The 21,429-nt window shown below is 40.4% G+C and overlaps 1 protein-coding gene across 3 annotated transcripts in view; it reads right to left on the minus strand.

Moving 5' to 3' along the window:
- spryd3 (SPRY domain containing 3) overlaps positions 1–21,429 on the minus strand; it is a 75,743-nt gene that overhangs the window by 30,362 nt on the left and 23,952 nt on the right. For 2 of the 3 annotated variants that reach the window (XM_040038203.1, XM_040038204.1), the window contains exon 7: positions 9,869–10,018. The exons of the other annotated variant lie outside the window; for it this stretch is intronic. In XM_040038203.1, the coding sequence (XP_039894137.1) occupies positions 9,869–10,018 (150 nt within the window). The remainder of the gene's footprint in view (positions 1–9,868; positions 10,019–21,429) is intronic. 3 annotated transcript variants of the gene reach the window in all.

A 21,429-nucleotide genomic window follows, 5' to 3' on the forward strand; every position in this document is an offset into this window, starting at 1 on the left:
ATAAGGGGAAGATTTAGAGTTTCTAATGTAAACCGCAGACATGTGTCTGATAACTGGATCAACCATTAAATGCTTGTTCTCATAGATGTCTTTGTGGTAATTGTTGTGCCCATCATTTCTAATTCAAAACATGTCCTCAGTGTATTCCATCCATCAAAATAAATATGGTGTCCCTTCCACAACCTACTGATTTAACTAACTCTGATTTAATAATGCCTATTGGCTAGACTACCACACATTTTATTCATCGATGAAAATTATCCGCACGGGATAAAAAAATTATACTTTTTAGAGTAAAAAGTCTCAACAGCTGTTGGATGGATTATCAGGAAATTCAATAAAGACATTTGTCATCTTTGTGAACTCAGGTGGCTCGACTGATCATAATTTGTTAGGTCAAAGATTTAATTAATCCAACACTTTGGTTTATAATCAAAAACCTTTGACATGTGGAAAAGTTTGCACATACACGTGCACAGAAAAAGCAACCTCAACTGATGTCATCCACATAGACTGCATATGAAAAATAGATGTAGCCACTGTGACATCATCCACTGGTTTCTGGACTCTGCATTGAAAGAGTGAAAGGTAAAGTTTACAAGATGCTAGTGAGGCTCACTGTGGTGTAAGGTTTGGAGACAGTGACACTGGAGGTGCTAGGATGGACTGGATTAGAAATGAGCATATCAGTGTGGAGTGAAAGGTCTGCGGTGCCGCTGCAGGGGAGGCGGACGCACCTGAGCGGCATCTGCAATCACGCCTCGCCGGCTTAAAGTCTGAACTGGGTTCTGTCTGTCATTTAGGGGGGATTAGCTGGGGGATTCCCATGATGCATTGAGTATTTCCTTTTCAGTCAACTTTCTCACTCAACATGTGTTAACAGACCTCTCCGCATTGAATCATACTTGTTATTAATCTCTGGCTCTATTCCACAGCATGTCTTTATCCTGTCTTCCGTCTCTCACCGCAACCGGTCGCACCAGATGGCCCCGCCCCTCCCTGAGCCTGGTTCATTATTGTAGGGTCTACCTTACAATATTCGGTCTTTAAGTGATGACATGATGAATCCTGCTTCCGGGCCCAAACTACTCTGCGTTTAATAAGGCTTTTGTGTTTTTTACATGTTTTAATGCTTTGTATCTTGTTCTATTGAAAGCCCCTAAAAACAGTCAGTGATCACTGTCGGCCTCTCTCAGTTTTTATTACCGCTAATCATTTTAAAGCAGTATATTGATGACTAACCTTGTATTGTGGATGGATTTTCTCAGTTGTTGTCCTGACTGAATTTCAGCCCATTTACAGCATCCTGCAATGCGATTGCAATTGTACCGAACCTTCGGGAACCCTCACGTTAACTTTTATTGAGTGGAAAAAAGTTAGCGTTCATCCTCCAGCTTCACTGTTTATATTATGCTAACATAACTAGGGCGATCGTGGCTCAAGAGTTGGCAGCTCGTCTTGTGATCGGAAGGATCACGTAGCACATCACTATATACCAGCTAGCCAAACTTCAGTAACCCTACAAACGTCACTGCTGTTTAGTTTCCTGTCTTCATTTATGTTGGAAATGATAGCAGAGCTGTACGTCTTAATTTGTTTCAGAACTCTCTCAGTCAGAACATGGTATATTATATTTATAGCGAGCTAACTTCCTGCTAACTTCTAACTCCGTTAAACTTCATAAATTCGTTTTTTGTGGATGCCTGGATGTTAAACTTAATTGTTACGCCTGGTAAAGCAGCAACGCTGATCATTTTATTACAGATGAAAGGAAAGAGACAGTTTTTAACTCTCAGTGATGCTGCAGTGATCGTTGGACTTAGGGACCTGCAGCAGAGTTTGGGCCCAGGCACGGCTAATGACGTCAGACTTAAAGACCGGATATAGCGCCTTGAGGCGACTGTTGTTGTGATTTGGCGCTATATAAATAAACTCAATTGAATTTAATTGAAAGTTGTTGGTGTGTGTTCGTCTGGCAGCTGAAAAGCTGCAGCCATGTCTGTAAGACACAGCAACCAGGAATAAAGAAAGTATGCTGAAAAGCATTAAAATATGGTCGGGTCTACCGTGGATTCATTATAATCAGAGGGGCAGCTCAGACCAAGCGCTTTAGAGGCAAAGTTATCAAGGCTGAGGTGGTTTGGACGTGCTGAGGAGGGAAAGTGGGTATAAAGCGGACAAAGGATGTTGAATAGGGAGCTTCCAGGCAAGAAGAAAAGAGTAAGAACATAGAGAGACTTCAAGGATGTCGTGAAGGAGGACTTGCAGAGGGTTGGTGTGACAGACGAGGATACTAGGAACAGAGTGAGATGGAGGCAGATGATTCGCTGTGGTGACCCCTAAAGAAAATTATTGTTTTAGTGCAATTGTTTTAGCTCGAAGTGACCATATTTGGGACGAGTGATCAACTAATGCTTGGAAGATTAGTTAGTAAACTGTAGCCATCAACTGAATGGATGAATTCAACAATAAAAACTGTATTAGAGACTGATTGGGAAGTCTCTATCAAATCATATTAGTCAGATAAAAACTTATTTTGGTTGCTCCCTCTAGATAATCTATTAGAAGGTACCAACAGCACAAATACATTTAAAGACTCAAACTAGACCACATTAAGGTGTATGAGTTATAAAATTATGTAACGAAAAGCGTTTTGATATGGGAGTCATTATGGATTGATTTGTTTTTGAAGTCAGCCTCAACCAACCAGTTTTTGGCATCTCCCCAATCATTTTTTTTAGCCCTGAAGGTTGATGTTTGGTTATCCAGAAACAGTGTTAAGCTGGCCAAACACTCCATATTCTGGCAGCCTTTTACATGCAATGTAATGATTTAAAAAATAATCACAAATTTATGATAATAGGAATATTTTTATTTCCTTTAGAAGGATGCTGAATTTTTGTTTGGTCATGCAACTTTAGCCTGGATCTCTTAGCGTGACAGTGGGCTGTATTCGCCCCATTTCCTGCTTCACATTTATTTCTTGGATTGCACCTTGGTGTCACATTTAACCTGTGCCAAGAAAACAATCTGAGCAGAGCCTGATAGTGTTTAGTTCCCCTTCATTTTGGCGATGAGTGATAAATGAATGATTTTAGTCACAGTCTTTGTATAATTCAAACTTAGCCAAGAGATAAGCATTATTCTCTTGAGGATGCCCCACTTCTCCAAGTTTCATTAAAACCATCCTATAGTTTTTGTGTAATCCCGTTTACAGTCAGACACATATGAATACATGAAAATGCTCTAAACATATAACAACAGGGAGTCCTGGAGTAGCTGGTTTGGCCTCACGCTGAGCCTTGATATCAACATCAGAGCCAGTCTAGAATACGACATACAGATATATTTAAAAGAAGTTGTTTACTGCACTTTTTAGTGTAAATTAATAAACTATTTAACTTCCTGTGTTAATATTCTCCTACAGCGTTTGCATTCTTACATGTTTTTATCCCCCAGTTAGAAACCATCCATAGATATGTACTCTCTCTGCAGTGCTGCAATTTTGGTATTCAATAAGTGATAGTGCCACTAATCACATGTACACTCCTCTATTGATGACTGGATTAATTAACCAGCTGGTTTACTCTCACAAAACCCAAACTTTTGAAACATGGTCACTACCCCTGTTTGCCTAGAGCAATGCAAAGAACTGTAAGCTCCTGGAAAGAATAATAAACAGTAGACTTGAATCCACAGCATGGAAGAGCAAAAGCCTTCGATATCAGATCCACAGCTGCTATCAGAGCAGCCTGCATTTCCACACTGTGGCAGAGTAAACAAGTCTGAAAAAGTATGACTGGGAAGGTGCGGGCAGAAAGGAAAACCATGTGGAAGCAGATACCCATCACCTACTGCTGCTATCGCACTGACATATCACAGCACTGTCTAAAAATATAACTCAAGCCATGAAGTGCCGCAGATGTGCATGTACGAGTGTTTGCGTGCATACGTGTGTGAAGAAGTCACAGTTTGCGGGAAGGGAAAGTACTGTTTCTGTTTGTACGTGCCTCGCCTATAGGGGTTGGACACAGGCTGTGTAGGGAACTAATGCAGGTCTGTTTGTTTAACCCCATGTCATCAGGCTAAAACCTCCAGCTGCTCACATAACAGCAACTGTCTCTCATTAGCCATTGATGTGACTCGAGAGAAGACAACAACAGCCTATCTGTGTGTATTTGTTTGGGCATGTCCATCACTTTTTATGGATGCAAGTTCAAATGCAAGATGAAATCAGATAAATTGCTAAATTAGCTCTGTTATTGAACGAGTGCCAGAGAGAGTGCATAGCTGATGTTTAGCGTGGCAGCGTATTTTTCATTTAAGACAGGAGTGTGTCGTAAAATTTATAGCTATTTTCCAAAGAAATACCAAATAGTACAATACACTAAAGCCTCTGACTGAGGCAGGGGTAAAAGTCTATTTACAAATACTACTGGAAACTACTGCAAATGGTGCCAAGGAGGCACCAGGAAACCAAAACATCTCCTCTGAGAGAATAGAAAACCAGATATAAGTCAGAGGCAGCAGACCTGTTGGTTTGTGTGAAAGCAGCTGATAAGGGGACAGAATTATATGTTAGTGGAGCTTATTGCAAAGCAAATAAATTACAGATATCGTACTTAAAAGCACCTTTATTTGTCAATACAATCAGAGCTCCCGCTATGCCACTACACAGATAATAGAGGAAATGTTCTGCAGGAATGCATTCAGACTTGCCTTCTGGTGTACCTTGGGGACAAAGTTTGAAAACCTATGTTTTAGACTACTGCATTAAAAGTTTGGGGTCACTTACAGCAGTTATTGTCTTATTATCAGAAATGTTCATAAGTTAGTTAGTGATTTTTAGTGGAGTATCTACATAGGCCCACTTTCAGGAGCCATCACTTCTGTACTACCTAATGCAGTTTCATGCGTTCAAAGTCAAACTGCTCATGTTGGTACAGCTTGCAATCACTGTGCTGTTTTTTTAAAAAAGCTTTCATACAGCGGTTTTCATAAACAAGTTCCAGTTTGGGTTTTATGTGTACCATTTGTTGGGTTTACAACCTGCTTCTCAACTTGTATTTATGCTTGTCTTCATGTTCAGTTCTGCTCTGACGTCTTCCACTTCTCTTTCTGCTTTAGTTATCCAACTTACACTGCTCATCAATCAGCTGACTCCCAGCCTAAGAGCTTCCTGCTTCTGTCCAGTGGCCAAGAAACTATTCCACATGCCAATGTACAAAAGAAAAGGACAGACTGAAAGAATATGATGTTCTTCATTTAAATCTATCCATTATTTTCTCAGTTTAATGATTAATTTATTTGTAAATGAATGGTTAAAAAAAGTTGCGCTATAAATAATACCTTTTCATAGTTCAAGTTAACATCTTCAGACATCATTTACATCTTTTTCCATCTAGGCACCGTCCAAAACCCAAAAGATACACAGTTTAATCCACATTCATGAAGGAGCTGCTGCCCAGTATGTCTGAGACTTGTTTACGAGAAAGGGGAAAGTAGAGCAGGAGGCTGAAGATGGATTGTCATTTGTGTTGACGTGGACGCTGTACTGATCTGCTGTTGTAAAGAGAGAGCTGAGAGTGAAAGTGAAGCTTTCAATTTACACTTCAACCCTCAACTAAAGCCAAACACTGCGGGTAGTGACCGAAAGAATGAGATCTTGGATAAAAGTAGTGGAAATGAGATTCCTCCCAAGGCTGTCTAGGCTCAGCCTTAGAGATAGGGTGAGGAACCTGTTCATTGAGGAGGGACTCAGAGTCAAGCTGCCGAGGATGCATCCTGTGCAACTCTTTGTTGAGGTGTTTTGGGCATGTTGAACTTGGAGGAGACCCCACAACAAACCCAGAAGATGCTGTGAGATGACGGAGCTTGGCTGGCTTAGCAATGCCTTGTTGTCCCATCGGAAAAGCTGGGTGGCCACAGCTTAGACCCAGATAAGTAGTAGATTTATGAAAGCATAAAATAGTCAAGTTTTAGAAAGTGGAAGTAGTGATTGTTTTAGCATTGTTGCATTATAAACGAATGATTCTTTAAAGCGGAATTTATACTAAGTAGCATCCCTGACACTGTTGTTGCACTGGTTGTGATCAGAGGCCTTGGCACAGTAACTGATCCTTTGTTTTATCCTAAGTTGACCCTGCTAGAAAGAGATTCTTGGAGCAGCACAAAAAACCCGTTAGAAGGACTGCTGCATCACAAGAGGAAAAGGAAGAGCGCTGTTCCCAGGACCTGTTCCCGGGGCACACCAGGACAGAGGAAACCGTTTTATTTCTTGTTTGTGTGTACGAGCGTGTAGGCTTTGCTGTGTGTGTGTAGCTTTATGACTGGGCTGCTGTACATTACCAGAGACTCAATACAAGAGGGTCAAGGGTGAACTGAGAAAACCATCTGTCTTTTTTAAACACTGATGGCTACTCAATCAAATACTTTCCGTTCACTCCTCTGTCATATCCATTTTTCTCTCCCAGCTGCGTATATACTCCCACAGGGTTACCGTCATTTTTTGTAGGATTTTAAGCAGATGGCGGTTGTTTGTTTTTCAAAACATGAGGGCTTTCCTGCTTCGTTTTTTTTTTCACCTGTGTTTTTCCCTTTCCCTTGATTTTTCTAGCTCTTGACGTTTTACCTAGCTTCCCCACCTTGCCATCTACTCTCTACACTCTTCCACCCCATAATTAATCCTAGATCTCTTTGTCCCACAGCCTAGCAACCGCTGTGTGTACCGGATGAAAAACAACTGTGCTACCAAGCGTATGCATGCTGTACATTCATAAAGACCCTTATCTTCCGTCTTCAGAGGAATGAGAGAGAAAGCAAGGGGGTCATGACAGGTCTAGGAATGGCAGCGGGGTCAAAACAGATCTTAGATTATGAAACACGCTAAACAACAGCATTTACTTTACACACAAAGAACTCAGACTTATCACATAGCCCAAATTCTTCAGACTTTCCCTTTTGCAGGAAACTGGCAATAGTGGCTTAGGGGATTGAAAAATTTACTCCACCCCCGCCTCCTTTTTCGTCTTTTCTTTTGATTTGTTAAGTGTTTTTTTAAAGCTTAAAAAAATTCCCTAAACTTAACGCTTAATAAGGTTTAAAAAAGCGAGAAATGCCAGGCTACAAACATGTTTTTATCTTCTGTTAAATTTTGGCAATGTTAACATATGAGTCTACGGAGACTGGTTCACTTTTGGAGCCATCCTTCAGTGGCCACTGGAGGAACTGCAGTTTTTGGCACTTCCATGCTGGCTTCATTTTTGAGCCAACGTGTGCTTGTTTAGCACATTTGCATGCTAACTTTCACTAATTTGCATTTAACACAGAGTGCAACGCAGGCTAATAGGAATGTTATTAGCTTCAGGGGTATTCTGAAAATCTGCTCAGATAGTGATGCTCAAGTAAAAGTCATAATAATGGATAATACAGGATTCTTGGGGCTGCTGTTGATACCGTAACGTGTATTAAAAAGGGAAAAGCTGCTCTGGCATCGCTCCTGAACTTAGGCTTAAAGCTTTTATACCAAAAACCCTGATTAAACCCAACAAACAAAAGTAATGCAGCCATTTTAAAAAAGGTGAGGGAACCTGAAAGCAAGCAAACTGACTTAAGTAATCGCCGCTCAACCGCTTCCTCACCCAGCACTGTCTGTATGTGTTTACTTACATGTGTGAAACCCGACATTTGTCTGGTTTTATCTTTTCCTGCATATAAAATAATTCTGAAAATATAACAATAATGTCAACTAACATTTTTGACATGTGTATTTGTTGCAAAATCAGTGTTGGCTGAAACAAAAAAAAGAGTTCTTATCATCATTTGTGGATTCTGAAATGCTACTAAAATGAAAATTATAATTACTTATTTTGTTACTCCTTGGATCAAAACATTAGTTACTTTCACTGAGTATTGTAGAAACTGTTACAGAACTACTTATTGCACTGATTGTGAAACGAATGAATGAAAGCAATAAACTGTGATACTCCACGCTCTTACCTTTCCAGTCACAAGGCAGGCCCGACCTAACACATACCCTGCTTTATCCCTCTTTTACACTCTACTGGAGATCATAATTTACAAAATGAGCATCATGTTCAGTCACTATAAACCCATCAGAAAAGTGTTTAAAGAGGTCATGGAGAAAAGTAGCATCATTTTCCCATATCATTTTTATGATCTTCCCCCTGCTGGAGATTACAAAGAATGTAGATTTAAGGCATTTTACCCAGTGTCTTACACTGCATACCTGATGCCTTTGGTTGAAATATCATTAGGGAAAGGCACTGGATAAACAACTGAGTCATGAAGTCAACTTTTTAACTTCTTTCGAGTTGTCCTATGCCTTTCTTTTGTGAGTAAACAACAGCTTAACAGTAACAGTAGGCCATAAGACAGACCAACTAAACAAATAGTTGCAGCTTGTGTCTAAAAATATCTTTAACTTATAAAATTCCCCAATGCTTTCACCTGACAGGCTGATAGGCTTGCAGTACATGTGCAGAAACTCTGCTAATATCACACCGTAGTCCATTTAAACAATTTTATTAATTTGCCAATTTTAAAGAATTCCATAGCTACGAAGGAAACGTGTAAGTGGAGCACGCATATGCTGTCCAAGTCTATTTTTTCCACTCACCTTCTCCTTTACATCTGTATAGCTCTATATCTTCCCGTCATCCAGTAAGGTGACCTATGCATCCCCTCGTTTCTCTTCTATATAAATTCCCTGTGAAACCTTGAAAGATGTTATAAAAGTTTCATCTTTTGTTTTTGTTATTAAAAGGAGCCGAGTTTTGACCCTGGGAGAGACAGTGCTGGCAGCTCTCTGTAGGCCTTGGCTTTGGCACTTACTAATATTTCACATCCATAACACTCAAGGCTACACTTAAAGGGTGGGGAAAAAACTCACAAATCATTAACCCACATAGATGAAGAAATAGTTCCTGAGTCATCGGAGTTTAATCTTGTCTTTCATGAGGAGGGTCAAAACAGCTCTCTTGAACCTATTACTCCTTTTATTTTAAATCTCTGCAGGTGTGTATTGAAAGGTCTTGACATATTGATCGTAGATTTATTCAATTTCAGCATCTCTTGTCTATCAGTTTCACTATATTCTGCCTGTTTCGTTCTTTAAAGCCGGCCAGCACTCGAAGTGGCGGTGCTAATGCTGAAATTGGAACCGCATGTGCATACTTTGGAAAAAGAAATAGGGGTTCAAACGAGAGTGTTAAAATTTCGTTAATTGTATTTTCCTCTTAAAGGTGTTTCATCTCCCCAAAGTAGGCCATTAAAGAATGGGTAAACTGCTGGATAATGGGAATAAAAATCAATTATAAAGGCACAGTACCAATACATTTACTACTGAACTATACTCCAAAATCTAAAAACAGTTTTACCAGCTTAGCAACTCATCCTATTTTCTCAATTCACTGGGATCTGCATGTATGTGAAAGAACTTATAAAAGGACAAGAGTGCCGCTGCTCTTCCATCAGGCCAACATTACAACATTCCCAAGACAGGGCCTGAGGAACATTTTGTACATGGTAATTATCTGCCTAGTTCCCAATTCAGGCTTTTGTCAAAGTTTTCCATCATTAGCATGTTTTTACCTCGACCACTTGTCGAACTATGGGGAACGGAAAGGGCGCGTATGAGTGAGTAGAATCCAGGAATAAGTCAGTGGGAGACGTGTTCATGCAGTCCACATGCTCTGAAACCATTAAGCTATGCTTTTTAATATATTACAATGTGGAAAAATAGGCATGGTGGCTAAATGCTGAACACCCCCTCCCCCAAAGAAAAAAGAAAAAAAAGTGAATGTAGGTGTAAAAATGTCAAAAGCTGTTCTTTTCTTAGAAAGCTCACCCTTCTTGCCAAGCCCAGGGCAATGTAGCATTTCTCCCCAGCATCGACTATCTCCACTTCATAGTAATGACAGCGGGTGGTGAGTGGCTGTCGGGCCTGGGCCAAACCCACATCCATAATACTCTTTCCTTTGCCAACATACTCCAAAAGCTGAGAAAGAAAAAAAAACATGCAGAGAAGAAGAAGGATGGGGGTTAATATGCTGAGAAATAAACAACAGACTCACATTACCAACCAAAAGACTGCAGGGTTTCAGACTCCGCGTGATTGGCTCCGTTCTGCAACTAACTGTATTTATGACACAAGTATTAGCCCCTGAATCGTTGTAGCGGTGCCACTAGGGGAAAAAATATAAAGAAATATGCAGCTGAGGTCTACCATTACTTTTGTAATGGTTGTCAAAGGTACAGCTGCAGGCAAGCAGGGAACTGTGGTAATGTTTTCAAAGCACATACATGTAATCTCCATGAAAACGGACACCCGTTGTTTGTTCAGCTCAGCCACTGCTGTCATTGTGTTTCTCTTACTTTCTCAACTCTTTAAGAGTTTGTATTAATGACCAAGTCCTTGCAGAGGACCCCTTCAGCCTCTTTGACTTTATACAGACTTTTAGCTTCAATCATTTACGTTTCTTAAACCACACCACTGGGTCATTTTTTGGACAAAACACTAACTTGTTCTTAATGAACATTGACCAAAAGGCACAAGATTTTAGACACCTATTCGGCATGAGTCACAGGCATCATATATAGTTTAGTGTAACCAATGCTCTTTTGTGGTTTTCAAATTTCACCATATTTGGTGAACGTGCAATATAATGTCCACCCTGGATGTATTTCAAATAATGTTTGGGTAAGCATTCATGGCCACTGTATAATGAAGTCTTTGGTCATCTTCTGAGGTTTTCTCTGGCAGTACCAAGAGGTTATCGAGGTTTTTTTTGAAAAATATCGCAGCAATTATTGGTGACTGCCATGAAATTTGGTACTGAATATCCATCGTGTCAAACTGGCAACATATTTGATCCCATAACTTGCTATTGGCACTATAATTCTCTGCCTCATCCTAAATATCATCTATGATGAAATATGGTACAAATATTCTTTTTTTTTTTTTTTTTTGCCTGTCCCATTTGGTTCTTTAGCCATCAGAATTGTTGTCTGAAGACCAACAAGGATACCCAATGGATTTACTTTGCCAAATGGATCATCGTGGCATTGCCGTATTGGTCCATTTGATCAACCTTTGTTTTTATTATTTATTATATTTTATTTTCAGATGTTACAGACGGGACAGACATGAGTGAGGGATAGGAAAGGGAGAGAGAAAGAGGAAGGAAAAGAAAAACAGAAGGAGAGAGGGACAGTGAGAAAGGGGGGGAGAAAAAAAAATCTCCTGGATCACCTGTTGAGAGAAGAAGAATAGAAAACAAGCAAAAGAAAAAAAAACCAAAGCAACATACTAAACACAACACCATCGCATTAATCTAGCTAAGTGTAAACAGCAGTACAAATATTCTTGATTCCACACCAATGAATCCCTTTGATATTAAATATCCAGATTTTACAAAGAGGACACCAGTTTACTCCAGGTTTTGGGTGTTAGGTGAATTTCTGTTAAGGTCCCTCCTGTCCAGTCTTTAGTGTTGTTAGAGAATTGTTTTCTTTGTTTTCATCTGTGCCACTGTTCCTGGACGGTTCATTGTTAGATGGTTTTGGTGAGTCCTTCAGATCTTATGAGAGTTTTCTTCTCCTCACTGATCTTCAAATAAACCTTTGCGTTCTTCAGTGGTCTAGTGCAGCAGTCCCCAACCTTTTTTGCACCACAGACTGGTTTATGTCCGACAATAATTTCACTGACCGGCCTATAAGGTGTTGTGGATAAATACAACAAAATAAAACCAGTACCGGTACCAAAAAAAATAAAATTTATTCATAGCACACGGGAAAAAAACCCATGGAAATCGAGTTAACAATAAAAACGATTAACAAAATAACGCTAAAAACTGATAAAACCCTGAAAACTATGAATTTCACACTCTCGCGGCCCGGTACCAAACGACTCACGGACCGGTACCGGTGGCCCAGGGGTTGGGGACCACTGGTCTAGTGAACTTCATCGTTCATTGCGAAAGAATCACCGTAAGATGCCCAAGATCGTGTAGTAACATCCCGTTTCCGCTGTGAAAGTTTCATTGGAAGTTCTGCAGAAAGATTTTGCAGGTGCGGAAAGGGCACATGATCAAGACCCGTGGGAGTTTCACTTTGCACTTCACTGGAAATGTCTCACTTTTCCATATAATCCTCAACTGTACCAGCTCTTGTTGTTTGTGCAGCTTTCGCCTTCTAAATGAATTAACTTTAAAATGGATAAGCATGAAATCCCAACAGGTATTCATCTTTCCCTCAAGATAAATAAAAACTCTACTTATCCCCTAAACTTTCCACTGGTAGGGCTGACAAACAAAACCATGAATGCCTTAGAGGAGACACCGTTCAAAAATGTCTCACCTGTTTCTGTGAAGGCAGGGTGGATAGGAAACACAGCTGATCAAGCTTGGGCAGGACCCAGTGTTGTTATAGAGGCCAGGGACTTAATTAACCACGCAACTAGCTGTTACAAGTGTATCCTAAGTGAGTGGGCATTATGATAGATTGACACTTCCAAACCCAGTCAAACCCTCACTGAATCGCCCACAGGGACTATCCTACAAGTACGAACAGCCACTCCAGACTGAAGATCCATTACTTGATGGTAATACAATTACTTTCAATTCTATTTTGGTCTTAAGCATCTAAACAGGTGAAGATGGGTGGGAACAGGTGAGTAGGTGGACAAAGCCTTTAGTCTGAGCGGAGTTTCCATGTCATGTGAGTGAATGTGTGAGCATGTGCGCAATGAAGAATACACCCCCAGGCTGAAAGGCTAGGATGACAGACGAGGTGGGGGTGGACAAAATTACTTCTGCATTAAGCCTCTGTGATTCTGAGCGTGCAACACCACCTGGGTGTGCTACGATTCAGTAGCCAGCCACTTAAAACGACACACCTGGTGGGAAAAGCTATTCAACATGTATGTCAAAAAAGCCAAGTGTCTCAATTAAGTTATTACAATTTTTTTCTCTGTGTTATTTGCTGTTGCTTAGCGATCTGTCAAACTGAAAATGATTCAGAAATGGAGCTGAGGCAATCGAAGGCGATTAAACTGGTTAAATAGGACTGTACTTGTGTAGTTCATGTAGTTACACGCATTTTATTAACAGACATAAAAACCAAGAGTTATTGCAGCATTCCAAGTATGCAGAGACTAAGGAAACCACACAACCAATATCAGATTGTTATATGAGATAACCAATGTAACAGATTGCAGGATATCGATTTCAAGATCTTTTTATAGTGCTAACGATCACTACCTAGGACTTACTTTTCTTATGGGACATACAGTCGACTCTCTGCCAGAAAAACTAAGTACACCTCATGATTCGACCAGTCAGTCGACACATCGATCACTGGTTGAGGACTGTGATATCAGCATAGTGCCATGAACATTTACACTTCGTTCGCTGCAGTCTTTTCCTGGCTGCTCAGAAAAAGTTATAGAAATCACAGATTCAATGATGGGAGAGGAATCGAACAAGCAGAAACAGGACAAAAAAAATATCAGTAGTGAAGATTTTTCCACAGTTTTATGCAGAACCCATGTTTTCCAACTGCTGCAGCAATTTCCCCCTGTGCCATCTGGGAATCCCAGCACTCGCTCTCTTTGATGTAGGATGTAAAAATGCCAGTGGAGACCAACCTGCTCACAGACCTGTGCCTGAAGCCCAGCCACAAGCTGAAATAAATTTTTGGTCCCCACTGCCATACACAAGGACAGCCACAGCAAGCATTCAGTTTTGGGGGCTACCTGGGGATAAATACCCACTGCAGAAGTCCTGCACACAAGGTTTTTCCTATATATTGGATAAATGTGCCGCCCACCAAAGACGTTTTGGCCGTCCCCCAAAGGAAAATTACCAGGACTGTGATTTTAAACAAGTTAAACAACTGGGGATGAATTTGCCCTAAGTGAGCTAATACAGACAAATCTTTGGGCCAATCGCCCCTACGTGCTTAGTCAATCCGCCAAAGGCCTATTTTGAGTCAGGAAAAACCCTGACATACCTTCCATGAGTTTTTCTGTATGCAGAAAATCTGAAGTGATTTAATAGCCAGCCAGCAGTTGGTAATGTAACATCCCATCATCTTCTTGTCTTTTATTTCTTGCAGTCTTCTCCATATTGCTTTGCTGTGTGATAGATGCCTAGTAGTGGCAACAAATATTTCCTCTTTTGTTCTGCAGAGTCAGCATCAAGTGATATTTGCTTGGTTTTATGCCAATTTTTTAAAGTTACTATATTACATACATGGAAATGTTAACTAGTATTTAGACTTTAAGGCTATTTTTTGTTGTTTCATTGATAGGGTCACCATCCCAGTCCTAGTATTTCCAACTTGTGTTTGTTGTTGTTTTTGTTGTCCAAGTTCCTCTTGTGCTGAAAGATAAAGCCAACACCAAAATCTGCAGTTCCTTTAAAAGCCACCAGAGGCTAGCTCCAAAAAACGACTCCAATTTGAAAAATGTCCAACTTTACATCACTAAAATTTACGCTAACAGTCTGGTACGATTAATGGTTTTGGCTCTCTGTTGATTGTCTCTACAGTCATAAAAATCTCTTTATTAATTTTGTTATTTCCTTTTTTTTGTTTCATGTAAATATGGTCACTTCTAGGTCCAAAAGAAAAACTAACAAGGCAGGAGCCAAGATGCTCACGCTGAAGCTTCAAAATGTAGAGTCCACAAACCAAATGGGTGACAGTGACCATTTTTATTTAAAGTCTATGTCCAGACACAAAAATGAGGGTAACAACAACAACAGTTATCGCAACTGAAAATTTCTCATCTCTAACCTTCCAGGTACATTTACTTTGTTTCTTTCATTAATGCACTGTTGTGTACTATTAAGAAAAATAAATCAATTATTCACTCTAACGCATGTTCCACAGCAATCAAAACGCCACCAGCACTAGATCTGAATTTTACCATCTCTACTAGTGTTTTTAAATTCGATTAGATTTTTAAATGCAGAGTCTGACACTTGGTGCAATTTTCGACATCACCAATTAAAGTGTACATGTTCTGTCTTCACCAAAAAAAAAAAAAAATTTTTTTTTTTTAAAAAATCTGCTTTTAAGTGATCAACAAACAGGATTTCTGACATCACAAATACAGTGGATACCAATTATGGTCAAACATCATCTTTTGTGCCCAGCAATTACCTTTTTATGTTATTCTTATATTCTGGAAATATTGTTGCACAAAAAACATATTTTTGTATGCTTTAATACTCATTATTAACTAATGTCTGCTTATAGTTTGACAATACTGTTAAGCGCTAACTGTAACTGTCTGCAGAAATGTGTGTGTAATGTGTGTTTGTCAACATTTTAACAGCACAGTATGTGCCTGAGTAGCAGAAAATATTAAGATTAAACGCAAACTTAATCTGTAGTGCTACTTTTTCTGCTTAACATCTATAAGTTTTTATACTTTTGAGTGATTTGCAATCAACAGAGAAGCAGTAACTGCAGATTGTTCGCCGTATTAAAGGCTGAATAGTTTCTTCTCCCTTTCACAAAGGAAATCTCCACAGTAACCGGTGCCAAAGCCTCATTTGTTTAGTCTTTGTAATACCGTGTTGATTAATTGTTCATGGATAGCTTTCAACATTAGCCTCCACCTTAACCTGCTGCAGTTCATGCCTGGACAGCTGCTTCTCCTTTGGGAGAGGAGGAAAGAGTTTCGGTGTGATGAGCACTCAGTCACACCTCTTTTTGCTTCTTGCTGCTGAGTAATGGAAGGAGGAGAGAGACAAGCGGGCAGAAAAAGAGAGATGTAGCCTTGAGCAAAGCATGCCTCACTGAGACAGCTGACAGCCTCCCTCTCCCTTTCTTTTTTCTTGCTATCTCACTCCTATAATTCTAAGCGGTGAGAATGGTAATGTTGGTGTGCAAGGCCATGTTTTGTTGAGTTGCTGCCTGGGAAACAGATGTAACACCCAGACATTGGTCTTGCCAGCTTCCTGTCACAGCTAACAGGGAAACTTAAGTAGAAGGTGAAAATGAAATTAGGAGACTGCTTCTTTATCATGTGAATCAAATCTGAAGACCAAATTTTAACCCGATTAAACACAACACCTGTGTGATCTCAGTATCCGTCAAAATAGAAAGCAAAGCAGATGACAGACCGACAAACCAGCACACTTCTGCCATGTTTTTACTTTACTTAGTGGTTTTATGTAGGCTGTCAGAGCAAAACAGAAATACACAGTCAACAAAAGCGATTCATGACTCCCTGAGTTTGAGAACAGAAGTCTGCAGATGAGAGGATTGGTAAGCCTAACAATACTGCAATATTCCACATATGTCAGTGACATTTAAAGTAAGATTTGATTTTTCGCTCCAAACTGCTCACTCATCCAAGTGACTTCTTTTTCTCCCACTGAAAACGCTACGTCCAGATGAACAGAATCAACTCTTTGGGATTTCCTTACCTTAATGATTGAGCATGCATCAAGACTCTTCAAAGAAGAGCTCTGTTGGGTAAAACACTTTAATCACCAAAGCAATGCTCTGTGACGTTGTTAACTGCTCCAAAAAGTTAAAACAGCCCTGATACTGTCAACACAGTTTGATCACCTGCTGAAACATCCTTACTACTTCTTTGGGTTTTCACTGCATTTATGTATTTTATTCTTTTCATTCTGAACATGTTTTTCCTGGATTTGTTTGCTTTTCTTTTTATTGCATATGCACTAACTTATGGACATCACGATGGTGCAGTGTTTAGTACTGTCACCTATATGAATGTAGGGTGACCAGATGATCGGGTCTTCCCAGAAAGTGACATGTAACTCCCATTGCACCCTCTTGGACTGCAGGTAGCAATGGAAGTTCTGCAGCATGCTAACCGAAGCGTGCTACAGGCAGAGAACCCATTCATGTGCCACTACACCGAGGCTGGAAAGTCCTGCTTGCATTACTTCAATAAATTTAGTTGGAAACAGTGTAATATGATAAAAGGCTAAAAGCTTAGGTTAGTTCCATTTTTATTTATAATGAAGATTTAATTACGGTGGCACATATACAAGGGGCAATTACAATAAATACATATAAATCATTTGGAATCCGCTAAATTGTTATTTTAAAACATCATTATCAATATCTGAGCATCTCCATTTCTCATTGTTTCACCTTCTTTTTTGTGCCCTCTTACTCTCTTCTTCTGTTCATGATCCTTCTTAAAATAAATCCTCGCCATTTGTGTGCTTAAAAACTAAAAAAATATGGACATAGAAAGTTGACTGATCCAGGCCAAAAGTGGCACCCTGGTTTGGAAAATATATGAGCTGGCCTTGTCCTTGGAACAGAGGCTGTGATTCCCTGCTCTAATTCATCTCTCACTTGGGTTGGATGGCCTCCAGTAGCTAAATCTGACTTGTCCATCAGTCACTTTTTTAATGCATGAGGTATCCCAGATGAAAACTACTGCCATTATGCTGCAGCTGGTCACAGCCACTCTGTCATTGCTGCTTTTTAATGGGCTTCCAGCCAACAGATTATGAGTACTGAATGCAGCCACTGATACAGAACACAGTTAAAAGATACTCTGTCTTCTTCATGTCATGACTCTGTTTACATTACAAGCACAACGCACCACTTTACCTAGGAATAAATTACCTGAACAAAATTACTACAACGTACTACAACCTACTCATTAGAAAGCACTGCAAACATGCCCAAACAACGCTTAGAGCAGGTTTCCCGCTCAATCTGAAAAAATATCTTGTTTGCATTTTTGCAGAAAAACATCTCATGAACGTTCCTTTAGGACAAACTTTTTTTCTTTTTTTTTCAAACCGCCTTCAGAAGTTCACTTGGCACCAACTATATGCAAAATCTAAACGCAACCTATAATTACCACAAAACTGACAACAAGCGAGGTGAAGAAATGTGAACATTTACCGTCAGAAGACAAGATGATATTTGCCTGGGTGCATGCAGAATGCCTAAAGGCAACATGCCCACCTGCAGTAACACCCAAGACAGTGAGAGAGTACGCATGAAACCTGAACACAAACCACAAGTTATTTCATGAAACAAGACAGGAAAACAATAGGCACACGCAGTGATTTGACGGTTCAATCAATCAGTCATCCCTGAGAATATTCAGCTGAAACCTTTGCGAGCAAAGACCCACATTGTTGCCCTTCACTGACACCTCATCGCTCACTGGCCACGCGGAGCTTTTCGTCACCTTTTAATACACTCCATTTATTATCACCATTACCACTGCTGAGAAGATGTTGCCCAAATTAACTCGGGGCTCCAGTGCCAGCAGGTATTGCCACCAGTGCTGATTTATTTGGACAAAGTCGTAAAAAGTTAACAGTTTCACAGGATGATTGCCACTGCCAGAACCCCCACCCCCCACCCACCCCCCAAAAAAACCTCAACATTACTCTTGGGTAAGGAATAAATAGCGCCCGAGAGAGGATGCCATGAAAAGATGGCAACACATATAGGTTTAGAATAATGAATTCTTAGTGCTAACACTTCATGCTGCCAGACTGCTGCTGTATGTTTGAAACAAGAGCACAATTCAGAGCAATGAGGAAGGTGTTTTATAAAAGGATGAGGATCCAAGTCAACACTATTGTCCAAAGACTACACCTTTTCAAGGTCTAAGCCAAACTGTATTCCCCAAGAATATTTCAAGAGAAATAGATTTACTAACATAAATGCATATATAGGAAACATTTGCACTTGAAATCTGCAAATGCGTTAGGCTGCCCTCTAGGTACATTTCATATTTTTAGGTTATCAGTAAGTACAGAAGCATTACTGCAAAGCAATACTTGCAAATGCAAACATTCAAACACATTTTCTCGCTTATCAGTTTAGTTCAGCTAAACTTCATTACTTTCAGATGAGTGAGAAATTTAAAGAAAAACCAACGTAAATTGCCCAGGCCATGTGACAAGGCACAAGACACCTCCACAATCTTTAGTGGAATTTGGCACGTCTCTGGAGCTCAACTACCGGGATTAACACCACTTGTCCAAAAGATATCTCCTGATCTGGTGCTTTGATGATGTGATGGAAAGCACTGTTTAAAACATCAGTGCAGAACAAAGCACAGGTGTTTAAGTGGGTTTAAGATGTGATGACTACAAAAGCCACCGCAGGATGGAAATATCCCCATCTAAAGGACACAAGGGGTCATTGAATGGTTTGATTGATGTGAAAATGACGTGAATTGTACAGCATTTAGATCAAGCGAGATATGCTATGTATGTTTTGTTACATCTTTTCATTACATAAACTATTGATTTTAAAATCCTTCTCCTCATGCGTAATGTTCTGAATTATCCTCAAGACGTTACAGTATTATATTGCCCCGATAGAGCACTTGACTCTCAGACTGCAGGCTTACACGTGGTTCCTAACATATCCAAAACTACAACAGCAGGCAGACCCTTCAAGCTGTCGCATCAGCTCCTACTTTGGATTCAGGAGACAGAGACTACCTCTAATTTTAAGGTAAAGCTCTAAACTTTACATTTTGATAAAGGTCTCTCATTAGAACCTGAACCATTCCTTAGTTATGCTGCTATAGGCTCAAGCTACTGGAGAATTTCCCATGATGCACCTTCTGCATATATCTCGTTTCATCCCATATGTTTATATACCACATGCTATCAGATTTGATCAGTTTGAGTTTTGTTCTTCTCTCTCTGTTCTCTCCCTTTGTCTTCGCTTTCCCTTACCATCCAACCAGCCGCAGCATATAGCTGTGCCTTCCTGAAAATGGATCTGCTGGTGGTGTTTTCCTGTTACAACGAAATCCTCTTTCCCATTGTTGCCAATTTTTTTGCTCACAGTGAATTGTTTGGTTGTTGGAGTTTTCTCTGTAGCACTATAGTGTTCTTACCTTACATTATAAAGCGCTTTGAGACGACCGTTGTGAATATGGTGATGACTGGCCAGCCACAACATTAAAATAACCTGCCTAATAATGCGCACATCCCTCTTTGTGCCAAAAACAGACTCTTCAGGACACTGATGTGGGATTTCTGCAGTGTTCTGTAAAGTCTGGAACCAGGACTTTAAGGTGTGGTGGGGTGGGATACTGATCTGGCTTTGTGGCACTTCCTGCAGGTTCATGATCAGATAAAGATTTCAAGAGTTTTCGAGGCCAGGTCAAAACATTGGGTTCAGGGATGTAGCACTGCCTTGTAAAACAACAGATGAAGAACGACCTTTTGAAAGAAGGATCCCATCCCGCTAGAAGAGTTTCATAGATTCAGAAAATCAGTGCCGCACTGAAGCTGTTCTGGCAACATTTGACGGACCAACGCCTTACTAAGACATCTTTTTGTTGGCTTTTCCTTCCATTTGACACCCATCTCTAACTCATAATCATCTACAACATCCTTTGGGTCAGCTATAAATCCAGCTGGGTTATCTTGTGTGAAGAGGCTTCACTCTGCCCAGCCTGGATTAAGTTATTCATAGTTTCCTCTTTTCTCACGCTGATCAGTTCAAAGAATGGGAGGCGATCATGATGGTGCCATCATCAGGTTGCAACTACAACAACTTGATGGGAAAGTTGTGAACTTTCATCCAGGAGCAGTGTCATGGTGGCGATTCATGACTATTGTTCCCAGAGGAAGGAAGGAAGGAAGCAGGCAACCTTTGAGGGGCGTTGGTATTACAGCTGGCTCTGGCAAGTGGAAAAGGTAAAACAAGGAATGGAGCAGCGATGGAGGACAGTGGTTCACATTCACATACACTTTGCTGCGTGGCAGACGAGGAGATGCTCCTGTGAGGATACTGCAGTTTGTCGACAAGTTTGTTTGCTTTTGAAAAACTTCTGTGCACTAATACAGCGCAAAAAAATGTCGGCCTGAATATTTTTCCAATTTCTACATGTCGGGGAGTGGTGGAGGGAGATATGGGCTGTGAGGGGGTGACGGTACACTTGGGAAAACCGATAACTGTAGACTCAGGTGCTGTCCACTTACTTGTCGGCCCGCTCATCCGCAGCTGAGGGGATTAAGCTGGTGGGCACAGTGACTGCTGTGACAACAGGAGGCAGGGGATTGGAGGCTCATGTTCGCACTGAGCCGCACGTACGCAGTGGAAAGCCAGCCAAATGCCTCCTCTCAAGAAAAAACAGCAGAGCAGAAGCATGGTGGCGAGCGAAAAAACATCATTCATGTAGAGTATTAAACATGTTGTGTTTGCCTAAGACACCTGCTGCTGACAGTCAAGAGAAAGGTAGAAAAAAATAAATCTCCCAATGTATGTGTGAGAACTTGAGATCACTTTCAAAGGTACATTAAATTTACCAGAGTAAAACAGGAACCCTGGAGCTAAACAATCAATCAAGCCTTTTCTCAACAGCGGTAAGGGCCCGAGCCGGTGCTTGAAACAGCTGTTTTCATTTGTTAATGTCAG

This window comes from Simochromis diagramma, unplaced genomic scaffold (assembly GCF_900408965.1).
Source record: "Simochromis diagramma unplaced genomic scaffold, fSimDia1.1 OVJJ01000061.1, whole genome shotgun sequence".
Taxonomy (NCBI): domain Eukaryota; kingdom Metazoa; phylum Chordata; class Actinopteri; order Cichliformes; family Cichlidae; genus Simochromis; species Simochromis diagramma.